The sequence below is a fragment of the Pinus tabuliformis genome, chromosome X (assembly GCF_031772625.1).
Source record: "Pinus tabuliformis cultivar Carrire ecotype Pingquan chromosome X, CPIR1, whole genome shotgun sequence".
NCBI lineage: Eukaryota > Viridiplantae > Streptophyta > Pinopsida > Pinales > Pinaceae > Pinus > Pinus tabuliformis.
Genome location: NC_142308.1, coordinates 67,529,176 through 67,548,459, shown reverse-complemented (window position 1 = coordinate 67,548,459; position 19,284 = coordinate 67,529,176). Strand labels below are relative to the sequence as shown.

The 19,284-nt window shown below is 34.3% G+C and overlaps 1 protein-coding gene across 1 annotated transcript; it reads right to left on the bottom strand.

The window, feature by feature from the left end:
• Positions 1 to 12,674: 12,674 nt before the first annotated feature.
• LOC149138359 (peroxidase P7-like) lies at positions 12,675 to 15,244 on the bottom strand. Its single transcript, XM_089448487.1, has 4 exons — positions 14,944 to 15,244; positions 14,638 to 14,829; positions 14,382 to 14,547; positions 12,675 to 13,492 (listed from the first exon to the last, which is right to left on the bottom strand). The coding sequence occupies exons 1-4, from the start codon at positions 15,148 to 15,150 to the stop codon at positions 13,107 to 13,109; spliced, it is 951 nt and encodes a 316-aa protein (XP_089304613.1). The 5' UTR covers positions 15,151 to 15,244; the 3' UTR covers positions 12,675 to 13,106.
• Between the last annotated feature and the right edge of the window lie 4,040 nt (positions 15,245 to 19,284).

Here is a 19,284-nt window from a genome sequence, read left to right as displayed (position 1 = left end):
AACGCAAGTGTCGTTCCTTTGAAAAAGGAACAGCAAAAATGAAAAGTGTCGTTCCTTTGGAAAAGGAACAGTAAAAATGAAAAGTGTCATTCTTTTGAAAAAGGAACAACAAAAATGAAAAGTGTCGTTCCTTTGGAAAAGGAACAGCAAAAATGAAAAGTGTCGTTTCTTTGGAAAATGAACAGCAAAAACGCAAGTGTCGTTCCTTTGGAAAAGGAACAGAAAAAATGAAAAGTGTCGAAAAGGAACAGCAAAAACGTAAGTTTCGTTCCTTTGGAAAAGGAACAACAAAAATGAAAAGTGTCATTCCTTTGGAAAAAGAACAGCAAAAATGAAAAGTGTCGTTCTTTTGGAAAAGAAACAGCAAAAACGCAAGTGCCATTCCTTTGGAAAAGGAATAGCAAAATGAACCGTGAAAAAAGGAACAGCAAAATGAACTGTGGAAAAGGAACGACAAAATGAACCGTGAAAAAGGAACAGCAAAATGAACATTGGAAAAGGAACGACAAAATGAACCGTGAAACAACAAAATGAACTGCTGACCCAAAAGGTGTTGTTCCTTTGGAAAAGGAACAAAAAAACGAAAATGTTGTTCCTTTGAAAAAGGAACAGCAGAAATGACAAAAGTGCACACAAACATTGTCCCTTCATAAAAGGAACAGCAAAATGCACAAGCATAAAAAGCAAGCACACAAAGAATGAATTAGTTGTTCACTGTATTGATACTGAGAATGGGTTACGGTTTGAATGAAGCAACACCTGAAACACAAAATATAAGAGAGATCAGAAAAGAAACAACATTTTATTTAAAAATAGTATGTAAATAAATAAATTAAATTACAACAGCTATGATATTATGTAAAAAATGATCTCTTTGAAAAGTGTTTTGGCAATAGTGATAAGACATGAATCTTCAAATTGAAATCAATTCTTCATTTCTTCTATTATGAATCCGTTGGGTAATAAGTTATATGAGATTCCCTTGTTTCATAAAATTTCTTTCAAAAATCACTCGTCCATAAATTGACCTTCTTTATTTTCCCAAGACCTGCAAAAAACGAGTGTCTACCTGCAAGAAAACATTAAATCATGGAGAAAGAGAGGTGATCGGGCTCCCTTCATCCAAGAATTATGCAAAAAACAACAAGTAGTTACTTTGTATAACAAATCTATTGAGAAAATAACAAAGTAAAAGTTATTTGTCATCTGCGGGAGAGCAGTGGTCGACCATACTAACCAGCAGTGTTTTAATCACAAGTTCTTTGTTTTTCGTCCAAATTGAGTGATTCCAAAGCCAAATGAGAGCTAATTCAAAGGTTTATCTCCAATAGAAATAGGTTTTTAAAGATTCAATGATATGATATGTCAATTTTAGTGAAAACAACCTGCATAACATAATCATTTTCGATTACCCAGCTTAGACCAACAGTTGATATTTCAAGCATAAATTTTTCTTTTGATGTCGGATTCAAATGATTAAAATTGGAAATGAAAGTAGATTCATTTATTTATTTCCAATAGAAATAGGTTTTGAATACAAGAAGAATTGATAGGTGAAATACTGTAAGGAACAACCGGAAAGAATTTTAAGAGCGCTGATTTACGATAGATAGTCCATATTTTGATCATAACTTCCCCATACGATATCAAAAATGAGCGATTCAAATTGCATTGTAAACTATATTCATAGGGGAATCTACCATAGTATCATGTTTTAAAAATTCAAACATTTAAGCGTCCAAAAACTGACTGTCCCAACTATGTTCTTGAGCTACCCATTAGACACCCTATCAATATTTTGTTTCTAACGTTTTCGTTTCAAATCCAAATTGAGTGATTCAAATTGGGTTGGAAAGTAGATATCAAGGGCTAATTAGGGTAGAAACAGGTTTTAAAAACATTCACTTTTGGTCCCTCAAAACATGAATGTCCTGACTGTTTTTCCAAAAACTTCATCAAACCCGCAAGCCAAAAAAATATGACATTCAAGCATTTTTTCAAATTGGTGATAAAAGTGAATATGAGTGTTTGTAAAACTATTATTTCTATTATAAATCATATACATACACAAATGAATTGAAAAATTTATCACCGATGTTGATTTCGATAGCGTGTTGCAACAAAAAAACTAGTTTTACATAAAAAAACAAAATGCATTTATTTATTCCCTTATTTATTTTATTTTCTACACTAACCTATTTTGATTTTAAAAATGAATATGACTACGTATATGAGTACTTCCAGTGGAACCATTTTAGAAATAGGGCTTCATGTATTCACATACCCAAATTTGAAAGATGCATATTAATGGATATTAGGGTATGAAGCCAACTTCCCTTGAAAAGATGGTATCAAAAATTGTTGAAGCATAGAGTGATGTTGCAAACAAATGATGGAGTGAAACCAATCTTCAATGTATCCATTACTTTCTTGATTTCCCATAGCCATCATACCATGAAGTTCTTGAGCTTTTAAAATGACATGTTGATGCATACTAAAAGAAACCTCATTTTCTTCCATAGCTTCTACAACTTTTGAATTTGAAACATTCTGAATCTCACTGTATGTTTTCTCCATTGGTGCATATGAGATAGAATGGGTGGGAAGGGTGGGTAAATTTTGCAGTTCAACATTGTAAGCATGTTGTACTGGTTTATTGTGGTGAGGGTGTGGAATTAGTTGAGTAGGAAATTGTGTATGGAATGGAGCATTTTGATGATGTGGTTGATTGGGTTGTGTAAATAGTTTTGATGGGCAAGCAAGATGTTGTGGAAGAGCTAGTGAAGAATATGGAGAATATGTTTGTGCTACAAGATGAGGGAGAGTAGTCATGCAATCATAAGGTGAACCATGCCAAGCTTGTAAACAAGATTGATGGTGGTTATATTGAGATTGCCATGGCTACCCTAACACATTAGTATTCCATAATGAATTATGCAATAAGAAAATGGAGAGGAAGTGTTTTGAACCATACATGTAGGCCATGATTTCCATGCTTTTGACCTTGTTGTAGCTTCCTCATCTCTTTGATATGCTACTTCCATCCTAGGTAAGGGAGAACAACTATCTATGGGATGCTCCTTTCGGTCATGAGGGAAAAAAACTTCATCAAATTCTTGATTTTTATGAACCTGCAAAGCATCCAATTTTGCATTTAGAGAGCTAATAAAATCAACTTTAAAATTTTCAAATAAAGCATTGATTTCAGCTCTTATGTCTCCTATTCTTGTAGCAGATTTGAAAAACAGAACATCTCTAGAATTCTTACCAGCCTTGGAGATTCCTCTTGAATACCTTATGCACAACTCACAAACATCATCATATGATAACTGAAAAACATCACCTTTTCCTATCAGATTTAAGAGTTCTATAAATTCATCTTTGATTCCTTTAAGAAAGAGTGTTTTTAAGATCTCTTTTTCGAAATGCTTATGTTTTGATTTTTGAAGGTTATATTGAAATCAAACTACATAGTCCTCCAAGCTTTCATCTTCCCCTTGTATCATATCGAAAATATCTTCATTGGCCTTGCAATAGTCTTGGTACTTCTCCAAGAATATGTTCTTCATGTCCTCCCATGTTTGGATACAGTTCCCACCTAGGTTCATGAACCATCGGAGAGCTGCCCCTTTTAGAGTAAGAGGAAACACTTTCAACCTTTGATCGTTAGTGTAATAATCATATCCTCTACAAAGTATTTCGAACTCAAATAAGAATGTATCTAGATCTTCATTTGCTAAACCATGAAAATTTGGTAGAGAAGATGGGGGAATTATGTGCATTTGTGTCACTCCTCCTAGATCTTTGATAGGAAATTCAAAAGTAGAAATGTGAGTCATTTCTTACCATAATAGAAGATGTTCTTCATGTGTTTCTTTGAGGCTCCTTCTTCAAATGTTCCTGTCAATTGGTTAGTGAAATGGGTGGTGCTTACATCACCACTTGAGAAAAATCATGAGATTTGTTTTTCAAAATTTCTATTTTTTTATTTTCTTTTTTAGTCATTCACACAAAAATTCAAACTTTTACCCTATGTTCGTTAACAATTCTATTGGAAAGCGGGTGGGGGAGCATGGCTTTTACATGCTCCTGTACGCAAGTTCTTACCTTCCGTTTTTAATACCCAATTCTTTTCTAACAGGCACTCATCAGATGCACACTACTATTTAAAAATGGCTACACTCTCCCCGGCAATGACGCAAAAATGTCGAGCGATAAAAAGGTGTCTTTTTAACTCCTAATTACCTTCACATTGATTGTCAACCCAGGGATGAATTTTTATTTCAAGAGTGTACTCAATCTAAGGCAGCTATTTACTCAAGAGTAATGTTTTGTAGGATAGTGCTTAAAATCCAAAAGTAAATGAATGCTTGAAAGAAAATCTACTTACGAAAAAATACCTTGAAGCCTAAATCATTCATTCGGAAAAATAAGCAATGTATCAGTCAAGGGTCTAGTGACAATAACTCATCCCTTTGGAAACTGATGTAACCAAAAGTAATCAAGGAACAGATCATCAATCTAGGGACTAGACAACAAATGCCAATGCCCACTACAGTTTTGGATCGTTCTTCACATCAAATCAAAGATAATGCGAATAACAGGAAATGGAACAACAGCTAGGAAATGTAACAGCAACTGAATTCAATAGGCAGCAACACCTTAGTCTACAAGAATAATTGCAACAATCGTGTTATACAGAAATTAGATAGCAATCTTTACTCTAAAAATAAATCAGACAACAAACGGAAATAGAATGGAAACTAACTAGAGATGAAATATAAAACAACAATTAAGATCAAATATAAATGTACAGTTAACCAAAATACACACAACACACCTTAATGGTAATCTGATCTGGTAATCCAATTATCAGTCTTATAAATAATACGATTGTCTTTTTAGAATGGAACAACAACGTTTATAAGTTCAACAATCTTAAGGAAATATAATTTCCAAGATGAATTCAGTAATACCAATGGTCAAATATTACAACACAGATATTCTATAGTTGATCAACAACAGTATCCTGTAAAAACCATTTATATTAGCACTTAAAGAAATAGCAATGCGTTGCAAAATTGATATGATATTTCTATCTCAGAAAATGAGATTACGTAACAGAGTTGTGATGTAAAATAATAGAACATACCAGATTACCAAATAAAGTTGATAAGCAAAACCATGCATAAACCAAAAATATAATATACATTAGCAGCAGCAGCGTACTCCACCAGAGGCTGGGCCCTTAGCCGCCAGCGGACGCTGCTGGGTTACTTCAGATGAAAAGAATGAACAGCAACTCCCAAATTAGGTATTAATCATTAAATGGTGAAATCATTACAACAGCTGAAGCTTTGATACTTACAGCATGAAACAATCCTTTCTTCCTCCTATCCTATAATGAATTCTTAATTCTAAATCTCTAATTCTAAATCCTCAATTCTCCATTCTCTTAGCCATTAACCATTCTCTCTGCCATCCTCAATTCTGAATCCCTAATTCATCCTCAATTCTGCACCATTTTTCCCTCTGAAATCATTTTTCCATTATTTTCCCGTCCCCATCTCTGATATCTATTTTAATTTAAATAGAGAGAGATCAGAGAGAAGTTACAATAAGGATAAGTACAACATGATTCCTATTACAAAATTGGTTTGCCTCTAACCAATTGATCAACAAGAGCAAGGCAAATTTGGCTTTGCAGGTGAGATTTGGAGGACGACCGCAACAATAAATCTGAGAAAATTGTGCTCAAAGAACCCTACGTTTCTCTTAGTACAAGCCGAATTTGGGCAAACTGTTCTCAAATAAAGTTAATTTGGTCCGTTCTGGACAAAACCCATGTTCCAGATTTTCCAAATTCTTCTTCATTTGCTTAGAATCTCAACCGCAAAACTGTCACTTCTTACTCCATCGAATTGCCGAGTTGGCACATTTAATGATCAAATCTTCAATCTAGAAATTATCTTGGAGGTTTAAAAATGGTGAATGATGTTACAACCAATTTATTGAAACTATCATTGATAAAATCATTCATAATCATCAATTTATTAGAAATAAAGGAGAATAAATAACATTTGTTCATAAGAGCATAAATCATCATAAAATGGATTTATATATTAAATTATAATAAATGACATGATGAAGAATAGTAGAAATGGGTGGAATAAGCGTTCACAAGTGATAATAATAATGACATATTAACGGCCCAACAACAATCGGCTTTCGTGCAGCTCTAACGAGGGGCTAAAGTCCTTTTGCGTTGCTAGGGCAGCGAACTACGTTATTTCCCAAACTAGGCTAAGTATCTTACTTATCTTATTATCAGATCTTAGTTTGCTTCACGTAAACAGATGTTCTTACTTGCATTCACTTAACCAATATAATTATACACATTCGTGCCTCATATAAGCATTAGAAGTGAAATTCATACCCAATATAACACATGCATAAATAGGAAATAAAGATGTAAAAATGATATAATACCTCTCTTTATTAATACTTCCATATAATTACAGACTCGACTCGCCCTGCGCACTCAGCTACAGGGGTCCGCGCGCTCAAATGTGGACTTTTAGGCCTCTGCACACTCAGCTGCAAAGCCTCTACCTACAATACAACTCAAAACATAGATTTCTACTTTAGAGCTATCTCGCATACATGTTCGATCTTAATCCATTATTGATGCCTATAACTACTTAGAGCTTAGCTCTATTTATACAATCCTATGGTCCGCGGACCATGGGTAGACCTTCTACGGCCGACATTACATTATCAAAAAAAGGGTAGACAACCCTATGACTCTTTAACAATTATGCCCTCCATGTCCACAAAATGTGGAGTCTTTACATTGGAATTACAAAATTGGACCAAAATATGGGCTCTAAGCCCCAAAAATTCCCTTGGGAGATCTCGTGCCCAACACCCAGTCACCTAAATCAAAACTTCTTTCACTGCGATGTTGATATACCTGTTGTTTCATTTAGGTTATCCTTTAAGTGTTGGAGAACTTGTTGTTGATGCTTGATGTGATATTCCACTACTTGAACCTTAGAATTTTCTCTTAAATATGATGTGATGGATGGTGGGTGATATCCATAAAGTTCCATAAATGGGCCATTTTTGCTATAGTATGGAAGGAAGAGTTATACCACCATTCAGCCAAAGGCAACCATTTGACCCATTTTGTCTGTTTATTATATACAAAGAAACGAAGATATCCTTCCAAACATTTGTTTACTATCTCACTTTCCCATCAGATTGAGGATGATAAGATGAGCTATGAGCTAACTGAGTACCAAGACAAGAAAATAATTTTGTCCAAAAATTTCTAGTGAAAATGGGATCTTTGTCGCTTACACTAATCTTTGGGTTTCCATGTAGCTATTGAATTGTTTCCATAAATGTTGTAGAAACTGTACTGGCTTTAAATGGATGAGATAATGCACAAAAGTGTGCATACTTGGTAAGTCGATCAACTACCACCGTAATGACACTCTTTCCTTCGGACTTGGATAAACTTGTGATAAAATCCATTGAAACCTCCTCCTAACGTTGACTTGGAATGGATAAAGGTTGTAATAGACCTGGGGTCTTAATTGTTTCTACTTTATTTTGTTGACAAACCAAACATTCCGCCACAAAATTTTGAATATCAGATTTAAGGCCATCCCAAAAAAATTCCTTCTTAACCCTGTGGTAAGTTTTTAAAAATCCCGAGTGCCCTCCTAAGGGAGAGGAATGCAATTCCATAAGAATATTTTGTTTGAGTTGGGAATTCTGTCATAGGTATAAGCGATTTTTGTACCATAACGAATCATTTTTCCAGCTAAATGTATCAGATGTACTGGGATCTTGTTGTATCTTTTGAATGAGTGCCCACACTTCTTCATCATTCTTCCATTCATCCCTTTCTTCGTTTATCCAATCTGGTTTGATAATAGAAATGGCACAAAGCAATGCTTCCACATCCTCATCCTTTCTTGAAAGTGCATCTTCCACAACATTTTGCTTCCCTTTTTTGTATGTGATCTCAAAGTCATAACCCAACATCTTTGTGACCCATTTTTGCTGCTCTTCTGAAGATAAACTTTGTTCTAAAAGGTATTTACGACTATCACGATCCCTTTTTACCTTGAATTGTCTTCCCATTAGGTAGGGTCTCCATTTCTTAAGTGCATGTAGTATTGCTAACATTTCCTTCTCATAAATAACTTTGTGTAAATACTTTCCTTTGATTGGACAACTTTCAAAAGAAATGGGCCTTTCTTCTTACATTAAAACAACACCAATTACATTTCCTGAAGCATCACATTCCATAATAAAGGTTTTTGTGAAGTCTGACGTAGATAAAACTGGTGCTTGGCACATTGCCTCTTTAAGATGTTCGAAGAACTTCATTGCTTCTGGAGTCCATAAAAATGCAACTTTCTTCAATAATGTTGTTAGAGGTGCTGCTATTCTCCCATAATTCTTAAAAAACTTGTGATAATACCCTGTCAACCTGAGAAATCCTTACAAATGCTTTATGGATGTGGGGATTTTACATTCCTTAATGGCTTTAATTTTTCTAGGGTCTACCTTAACACCTTCATGAGATACAATATGACCCAGATATTCCACCTCTTGTGTCCAAAGAAACATTTGGAGCTTTTTTCATATAATTGTTTCTCCTCTAATAGTTTGAGCACCCTATCAACATGTTGAACATGATCCTTCCAAGACTTTCTATAGATTAGTATATCATCAAAAAATACTAACAAAAATTTTCTAAGGAAAGTTTTGAAAATGAAATTCATCAAACCTTGAAATGTAGAAGGTGCATTGGTAAGGCCAAAAGGCATGACCAAAATTCATAATGACCCTCATGAGTTCTAAATTTTGTTTTTAGAATGTCTTCATTCTTCACTCGAATTTGATGATATCGTGAACGAAGATCCAACTTGGTGAAGTAAATTAATCCATGCAATTCATCCAATAGTTCATTAATGATAGGAATGGGAAATTTATCTTTAATAATGAGCTTGTTGAGCTCCCTATAATCTGAACACATGCACCATGATCCATCCTTCTTGTGCACCAATACTACTGGAGCAGAGAAATAACTTTGACTAGGTTGAATTATACCAGCCTCTAGCATTTCTGCAACCATATGTTCAATTTCACTCTTTTGGGCAATAAGCATATTTGTAACGCCTGATGTTTGGAGGAACACTTCCTGGAATCAAATGAATAGCATGATCATGATCACAAATAGGTGGGAGACCTTTGGGAGTCTCAAATACCTTGGAATGATTGTCCAATACTTTTTGGATATATGGAGAAATATATTATTTCGATGTGGGAACCTCTAGCAAACATAATTGTGCACTTACGCCTCATTGTTCTTTCATTAGAAGCTTTGTCATTCCATTAGAGTTGATTATCTTTCCTGGTTTCCCTACGATACCTCTTAATTTAACGTCCTTCTAAAAAAAATTTCATAAAAAGTTCTTGAAAATTAAAAGCTATTGTACCCAAGAATTGTAGCCATTGTATTCCTAGTACAACATCAGCACCACCCATTGGAATGGAAAGCATTGGGCTATTCAATACATATTTTCCCATGGATAGCTTGATATTATGACACTTTCCATAGCAATTTATGGTTCCTCCACTTGCAACCATCACTTGACACTTTGGTGCTGAATATAGGAAGCAATTCAATTCCTTGGTTATCTTACAATGAATAAAATTATGGGTACTTCCTGAATCAATCAACACTATTACCTTTTTCTTCTTGATATGTCCTTATATCTTGATAGTTTGAGGAGTGACAATTCTGGCCAATGCACTACAAGATATGGTTGGATTCATTTCTTCTTTCTCTAGGGTTTGTTCCTGGTGTATATCTTCTTCTTTTGATGTTTCTTGTTCCTTTTCTTCCTCCTCTTCACAATCTATGTAAAATAATTTATTCTCAGCACACTTATGACCTTCAGTGTATTTTCTATCACAACTATAACAAAGGCCTTTTCCTCTTTTTTCCTCCAATTGTTGGGATTTCAACCTTGTAGGTTTTGGAAGGCTAAGGGAAACAACACTTCGATCCTTATAGTTGTGAGTGGTAGGCTTCCTTGTTTCCATAATTTTTCTTTCCATTTTTCTTGCCAACCTAAATGCCTTCTCCAATGAGTCAGGTTCCCAAAGGCGAACCTCATGTTGGATGTTATCCTTTAAAGTCCCTATGAACACATCAATCCTATGCTCCTCTGGAATATCTCTTACCCTTATATTCAATTTTTGTAAGTCCTTAATGTGCTCCAACATTAAACCCCTTTGTTTGAGGTTTATCAATTGGCTAAAAAAAATGTTTCTTTTTGTATCCTCATAATGTGCTATCATTTCTTCTGTAAAAATTGCCCAAGTGACAATTTGTTTATGAGAGCAAAGCCATCGATACCGTACAAACTGATTTGGTTCCAAATATAAAGTTACAATGCGTACCTTTTGTGTGTTTTGCACATTATGGAGATCGAAATATTGCTCCATCTGTAGTATTCATGTTATGGGATCCTTGTCATCAAACTTCCTCATATCGATCTTTGGAACATGGTGAGTCTTCAATCCAATGTCAAAGTCTATGAAATCATGATTAACATTTCTTTTGTTCTCATCATGAGTTTCCTTTACTACCCTTTCACCATTGGTAAGCATTTCTTGTAGCAACTTAGTCAAATCTATCTTCAAATCTTCCATGTCGCCTTTTATTTTTTCTTCTATACCATTCATCTTAGCGTCCATGCCATTCATCATAGCTTCCATGCCATCCATCTTAGCTTCTATGCCATCCATCTTAACTTGCACGCCATTCATATTAGCTTCCACGACATTCATCTTAGCTTCCACGCCTTTCTTTAAACCATCAATCTTAGCTTCTGTTACCTTTTGTGAAAGTGAAATTTGTTGCACTTGGTCTCATGATTTTGATATATCATGTTGCATTTCTTCCTCTTCTTCATGAGTCATGCTAGAGCTTTCAAGTTGCTTACTAGGTGTTTCTATTTCCTTTCTTCGAAGCATCAATTAATGATAATTATGCTTCACTATGCCCTTTGAACTTCAAACTAATTTCTCAACCCAAACTTATGCAAAATTTTAAAAAGACTACACACCTTTTTTTGCTTTGTAGAAGCTTGGTATTGAATCTATTGTATCTTTGTAATTGCTGATCAACAAGGTCTAAAATTTCTAAGTCTTCTTTCCAATGCCCCCAGTTTGATCAAAAGTGGATTCTCCAAGAAAGAGTTATGCCCAATATCCCAAGATGACCTGATTATATAATTTTTCAGTAGAGCGAACTTGTACCATGTTTCACATGTCACTGTTTCAGCTTTCGAATCTGAAAAAGATACACAGAAAACTATAGTCCGTCCTTTTTCTGTAACTTCTTACGAAATGTCAATCTGATGCTTAGAGAGAAAGTTATGACGATTTTTCCAAAGTCACCTATTTGGAGTGTAATTCAGGAGTCTGCAAAAACCCTAACTTCCTCAGGTCATATCTCTGAAAATATAGCGAGACAAGATCTGAAATTTGGACTTGAGATTCAAAACGATTTCGACTCAAATCTTTTTTTTAGCTTCTAAAATATCACAAAAAAAAGTTATAGCGAAAATGTCACAATGACCTGCTTGGAGCAATGAAACCCTAAAATCTAAAGCTCTGATACCAAATGTTATGAAACCACCTCACGAAAAGATAGAAAAGAAAGATCAATGCCTTAGAATTCAGCCTCTTCGAGGGGAAAACCTCTTTTACATTACACAAATGAACAATTCTTGGATGATATAAATGACAAAAACTCCTTTCTATATATAGAAGTCTAAAGGGTCACAATATAATCAAAGCCAACATAACAATAATAATATAAGAGCACAACAATAACAATAGTGGGCTTCTATGGAGCACAATAATAACAATATGGATACAATAGGGGCACAACAATAACAATAAGGGCTACAATGACAATAGTAATGTGGGAATCACTAGTATTATAGGGACCTAACAAAGTATCCTACATTTTTTAAGCTATTTGTAGATGATGTATAAACTCTATCTTATTTATTGTTTACCATGACCTCAAAGGAGCATTGAGAATCTGGAGGGTGGCAGCAGTCATAACACTAAGGAAGCTCACTAGATTTACAGTCCATACATTTGGTGAATTGGGACCACCAAGGAGAGAGAGAACTTGGTGCCACTAGGCTAGGAAACTAGGGAGTTACGAGTCTAGCTTGTTGCAAAAAGGCCGAAATAGCCATTTTTCATGTGTAAATAATCCACAATTTCAAAAAATAAATCATCAAACATTGAAATTTGCTAAACCCTTAGGATCAATTTTCATGAATATTCAACCTAGGTTCATCCTTTCCGGTTAATTACTACTACGATGATATTTATCAATGAAACAAGATGTAAATCTAGGTTAAGCCATTTTCATAAATATGTAATAATAAAACAATAAATGTAATCGAGATTCATTTCATCGGAACTTTGTACTAAGTGTAATTGAATCGTAGATTTCCAAACATTTTAAAATCTAACCTCAAGAAATGAAGTCATTACCAAACCTCAAAATGAAGTCATTACCAAACATAATCCTTGCACCAAAATTTGGGATGATAATCATCGAAATAAGAATGGCTTGAAGCTATATTTAAGAATGGCAATTCCTCTCGTTGGGACAGGCGTTACAAATATCATCTGAAAGATATTTCTCTTAATAACTTTTGAAAAGATTGATATTCATTTCTCTATCCTAATTTATTAAAAGATTGATATCATTTTTCTATCATAGCAACGTACACAGGGTTCCTGAAATTTAATGAGGGTTGACATTGCATCTGTAAAACCGGCATGAGTAGAACATACAACAATTGGAAACTAAACGGCCACACTTTAACAATGAACTACTGCGACGATCTAAGCACCTGCCCGCAAAAGAAAACCACTTTATCGTGATACGCATACGTATTACAAACTTTGCATATGATTCTATTAAAGAGCGATATGCATACGTATTACAAACTGTGCATATGATTCTATTAAAGAGCCTTGAAGTATTAGTTGATTTTCCTGCAGTTTTTTCGGATCTCCCCGTTGTTCCCGGTGAGAGGTTTGATGTTCCCCATCTTCACCATGGCAGCGGCAAAATCATTGAAGAAGGCAACTGGATCGAGGGAGTAGAAAGAAACCCGATTATCAGTAGAGCCGCCATTGAATAATTGCTGATCCGAGTGGAGCAGTCCATTCTGGAATCGCAGAATGTTGTAGTAGCTGTTGTCGAAGGCCGTGGGAGTGAGAAGGTCCAAGGGTGCGAGGTTGTTGTCCCCTCCCGTTATTGGGCAGTTTGCCTTGCGTAAGCTGGAGAATAATAAGGCTACGTTGGATTCGTTATATATGCGATTCCTGAAGCTGGTGCAGCGCGCTTGACCAATCGTATGAGAACCTGCAACAGCACGGATTGAAATATAAGTGGTATGATAGGTGATGTAATGGATAATATTGGAGCTAACAAATTTCCTTTTCGCTAATTTAGAATGTTAAACTCTATGTTACTTAGCAAAATCATATTAATAAAGTGTTTGACCTAAGTTGATGGATTGGTATTATTTTCTATTTATTTACACTAATTTATGTCGGTCTAACAAATTTATTGGTGTGGTTATGTCAATTTAATTACTTTATTAGTGTGGTTGTGTGGGTTATTATTTATTTTTAATAAATTTATTGATTTGGAGAAAATTAGTATAGAATAACACTAATAATAACATATTTTTTTCAATCATACAAGTATTTGAAGTATTTTAAGCTGTAATAAAATGGGTGTTGTCTAATGAGACTTTTTCAATCATACAAGTATTTGAAGTATTTTAAGCTGTAATAAAATGGGTGTTGTCTAATGAGACTTTGATTTCTCTAGGATCACCAATTTATAGACGGATTAGAGATTTTTTTCGTGGAAATGACAAATATTTTTAAAAAAATTATAAAACGAAATTGTTTGAATATTTTTTTTTTTGTAGAATTGAGGCTTCTATGATCCATAAGAGTTATAAGTAGAATTTGGGCGTAAATCACATATAGAAAAACCTTTTTCGACAAGTTTGGAACCAACCAATGTGATTCATCGTCAAGACAAGTTGAAGAAACAGATCTAGTTCTTTTTCAACAAAAATGTCGCTTCTTTAAATTATTCTTAATAAAACTGTAAATGAAATCCTGAGAAATACGTATTAAATTTATGTGGGAAAAAAGAGTACATTTCCTACCACACTAGCTTACTATTATAAATTCTTATTCTTCCCTGCCAGCTCTAAAATCAACGAAGAACTTACCTGAAAGTGCTACCATATCTTCAGCAGTGAGTCCTTGTGCTTGAAAAAATGAGATCAGGGTACCGAGGTTGGACGTTGGAGGCGGAATGTTGTTGTTGGCAGCACTTTTACTTGCCGTGGTCGAGTCTCGCCTTCCTAACATTACTGTCCATGTTGGGCCTCCCAGCTGACAAATTGCAAATAACATTATTTGATCCCAATTCCTATAAGATATGTTTGGTTACATAAATCAACAAGAGAAGAAAGAAGTTAATACTTGGACGACTGAATCACGAGCAGCGATGGCAACAATGTCGGCACACGACACGACGCCACTGCAGGCTGCCTCCACTTGAGATTTGATGGTGTCTATTACGTCGAATCCTCTCACGGAATTGTTATTTGGGTTTGCAGTCTTTTCTCCTGTAAATGTTGAGGTGTCGTCCAACAGTATGGAGCCATCGCAACCCTGACCAATTAAGTTCACAGTCAGCTGAAGTGCTACATTTATTGAACAGAAATCGAACCCTAAAAAATTGCAGAAATCATCTCAAACCCTAACATAACATAAATACAACATTACATTAACGAAACAGTCGTGAAAGTGAAGGCGGAGCAACGACGCCCCCATTCGTTGCTCCTTTGCCACAGCCTGCCTTACTACGGAATTCACAATGGACAACACACTAGGGCATGATCTGACATAAAATTCCGGGCAAAGTTGTCCATAAACATCGGTCGAACAAACATTCACAAAGAAAACAATACATACGACGATTCTGATACCCATTGTGGAAAAGAATGCAATGACTGTTCACAACATACAAGCCTTCCAGAAAAATGTCAGTACTCTTGTTCTCGGTTTCACCTTCCAGAGGTTGATTGGCCAGTTTTATAGGGAAGGCTAGAGATGAATTCGTGGTTAACAAGCAATTAACAATGCAGATGGCGACATAAACTATATCTTATTGCAAGTATTATACCCCACTAACATGGGACGCGGCTGACTTCTAGGGTTCTAGGGTTCAATATATTGGGGGTAACACAGCTTTGCGCCTACAATGGATTGTTGAGTTCTAGGGTTTGCGGTAACACAGTTTTTACGCCTATAATGGATGGATTGGAATTTATGATCATTGGCTTATTGCATGGCGTTTCATATTTACTTCCATAAATCTGTAGAATCTTCTGGAATTTATGATCATTGGCTTATTGCATGGCGTTTCATATTTACTTCCATAAATCTGTAGAATCTTCCATCATAAATATTATGAAATGTCTTGAGAGGACAAGAGGTGACTGTCTCTGTATTTTTAAATTCTAGTGACGGTACTGGGTTCAGTTTCTTGTCATTCCTCTCAGTCACTATACATCCGAATGCGATCCTCTAACAACAATTTGATGTTCTCTCTACCGATTTCGTTAGTAAATCGAACTGTGATTGTTTAATGGCGATTTCTCGACCATCCATACAGCTGAGAAGAAATTCCCGCCCTCCGACATGATTTGAGTGACCGTGACTTACGTTGCTGATTTGGTATATAGGGCAATGTCTAGTGCGGTGTACTTGCTAAGCAGGGAAATTTTTTATTAGCTGACAACATTCACATGCGAACCTTTGACAAAAAAACACTAAATTTGATGTGAGTCTCAATCGATTGACCATTTCCATTATGAAATTCACTTTACTTTCATCGCTTTCGCCTCACATGTATGCACAACATTTCTGCATTTGCATTTCCCGCACTTTGGTACGTTGAAAATGATGTAAAGTATGAACTAATCGCTGTAAAGTTATTTGATTCTTCGCTATACTTTATTTATTCGTTCATTGTGCAACTCATCATCGTTAGCGGAGAGATGTCTTTTTATCATATTTAGTGATTGTGAGGATTAATCATATAAAACTCGAATTTTTTTGTTAATGTGGGATATGCTCAAACCTTTTGAAAGAAAAAGACATGAATAGTATACATCTTAATCATGGATTTAGGATGTGCAGATTATAGACCTATATAAATTATATATGTGTAATTTTTTATTATTTAAATTGTATTTTTTAATAATATATAATATATAATTTATATGTATAATTTTTTATTATTTAAATTGTATTTTTTAATAATATATAAAATATATAACATATAGAATATATAATATAAATTTGTAAAATCAAAAAAATATCTATAAGATTTCAAAGAATATTGACTATATATATATATACACAAAAAAATTTAAATGTAAAATGGTTAGATTAATTTAAATATTTTAACTATAAAAACTTACCACAATTTCATCACATTATGAAGAAAATTGACAATATCAAAATATATATATACATATATATATATAAATATAAAATTAAAATGAAAAATTGTTAGATTAATTTAAATATTTTAACTATAAAAACTTGTCACATTTTCACCACATTATGTTGTAATATTAATTACAAATTTAGAAAAGTTGAGATTATTGATAGTTTATAATATGTTGTAATATTAATAACAAATTCAGAAAAATTGAGATTATTGATAGTTTATAATTTTTAAATAAAGTGAGCTTGATATTATTGATATTTTATAGCATTTTTAAATAAAACTATTTAGATATGCATATTCATTTTTATTTTTTATTATAGTAATATTGTTTTTATTTAGAAAATATTTTATTTTCATTTTAAAAGATTCATCTCGACACTAAGATAATACAGCTAAAAATATTTTTCTAATCACTTTTTCAATTAATTTTATCAAAATCTAAATAAAACTTCCAATTTCAAATATTTTGGTATTTCAAAATATTTGTAAAGAGGTTACATTCAAAAACTTGTTTTAAACCATTAAAAACTAAATTCAAACAGAAAACAACAAACACTATTTTACCCCCACACATATACATAACTAAATTCAAACCAAAAACAACAAAAACAATCCCTTAAAATTATAAAAAAAAATTGTACGCTTCCAAAACTCTAATAATAAAACCCTATCATTTCGGGCGAAATCTGAGGAGATGCAGAACTTTTGCAGTCGTAACGATCGCTGCTGACATTTCTAAAGAGCGTGATTTTTGGATCGCCGTTTCTAAATGAGTACTAAAGATGCTTGTACTATTAGCACAGTAATACTAACACTTGAAAGCAAATATTGAGGGAAACCGTACATAAATCAGGTAACCAGTCTTATCAGTTAAATAATTGCTGGATTGCCGTTTTTTTCAAGTACCGAGGTCCGAGGGTATGCTTTACACCACTGGCATAGTTGAGGAGGAAATTGTACGTATTAGATAGGTAAGAAGTCTTATTTCTGTTGGTGCCTGTTCACAACCCTAAAGAGATTTCCATCGGTGCGACTTGATATTTTGGAAAAAGAGGAGACATTTGCGTAGTTTAAACTTTCAACCATAATGGACCAAATATTTCGGGACTGCATTCGATGGAAGTTGTATGGTAAATCCAAATCTTAAAATGGTTTAAATTATTACATTACAATATTGTAATTTCACATGATTTTTCTGTGGTTAATTGCTGCAAGTTGCAAAGCAAATATTACCATCTGTGGAGTCAAAGTTAGCGGCATCAATCAAAACCATTTTCTGTTAGAATTTCGATGGTCTTATTTAAATGTTTAGTTGCCGAGAGCGTTTTAGTTTCCCAGACAGTGATTGTAGCTCGAAGTACAGGCTGTAGTGTTGCAGTCGAGGACTTGAACGAAATACCATGCCTAGTGCATTATGGTTTCATTCCAAAATTGACAAACGTTTTTGGTTTCATTTCAAAATTGACAAACATCCTTAAATCAATTAAGAATTCAAAGATATGGATGGATGATTTTAAGAATTCAGCGATCAGGAGTTATAGAGCAAATGTAGGAATTCAAGTATCATGGGTTAATTATTATGGATTACTAGTTACAAAGTAAAAAAAAAATTAATATTGAAATGTATAATCAGTACAAACTTAAGTGAATTGAATTAAAATATTAAATTATAAACCATTAAACCATTTTTCCATTTTTGTTTTGATTATGAATCATATTAATTAGTTTCAAAATCAACCACATTTACGGGTTCCAAACTCATAGACAAATAAATTTAAATTTAGATATAATATTTGCCTAAAACATGTCCCAAACCATTAAACAAATATTTATTAGATATATCAAATCTATAATCACTATAAACCAGTGTTGTTAAAAGTGCGATTAAATCGCGCTTTTTTTCCTAAGCCGATTTAATCACGCTTTTTATGGGAAAAAAGCGCCTAAAATTTTTTTTGCAGCTTTTTTCGAAAAAAGCATGCTTTTTTCGTAAAAAAGCTCGGGGGTCCGTGGCAGCACGATTTATAATGAAAATTTGGATTTATTAATTATTATTTCATGATCTTTGTACAGGTTGGAGTCCCAGCGACTTAATGACATGGTCTACGTCTACTACAATCTTCGATTGTGGGTGAGGCAACTTGAGAGGACACCTGATGTGGATGCCATCTCATTGGATGGGATTGACACCACTGCTGCATGGAGGGTTGAGGCCGAGAGGCCTCTCATGGATTCTACTGATGATTGGTTAGTGCAGGATGAGGGGGAGGAGGAGGAGGAGGAGGAGGAGCAGGTGGAGGAGGAGGAGGAGCAGGAGGAGGAGGTGACACCGCCTACCCGGGCTACCACTAGGACCAGTAGAGGACGTGGTCTACCTCCTGTAGCTCATACTTCTAGTTCTTCAGCTTCTAGAGCACATCAGACTCCATTGCCATTTCCACCAGCACAGGCACCAGCATCTACATCTAGAGGGAAAGAGAAAGCTGTGACATTTTCTCGCAAGAGGGGCAGAGGAAATCAATAGGATTAGACTTTCATTTTATTGTATATGAGTCTATGACATTATGACATGATGAGATACATTATCATATTTTTTGTTGATATTT

Coding starts and splice junctions, on each gene's coding strand:
- LOC149138359 (XM_089448487.1), bottom strand. CDS start 15,150: ATGGGTATCAGAATCGTCGTATGTATTGTTTTCTTTGTGAATGTTTGT. Junction 14,548..14,637: donor CTCGTGATTCAGTCGTCCAA/GTATTAACTTCT, acceptor GCAATTTGTCAG/CTGGGAGGCCCAACATGGAC. Junction 13,493..14,381: donor AGATATGGTAGCACTTTCAG/GTAAGTTCTTCG, acceptor GTGCTGTTGCAG/GTTCTCATACGATTGGTCAA.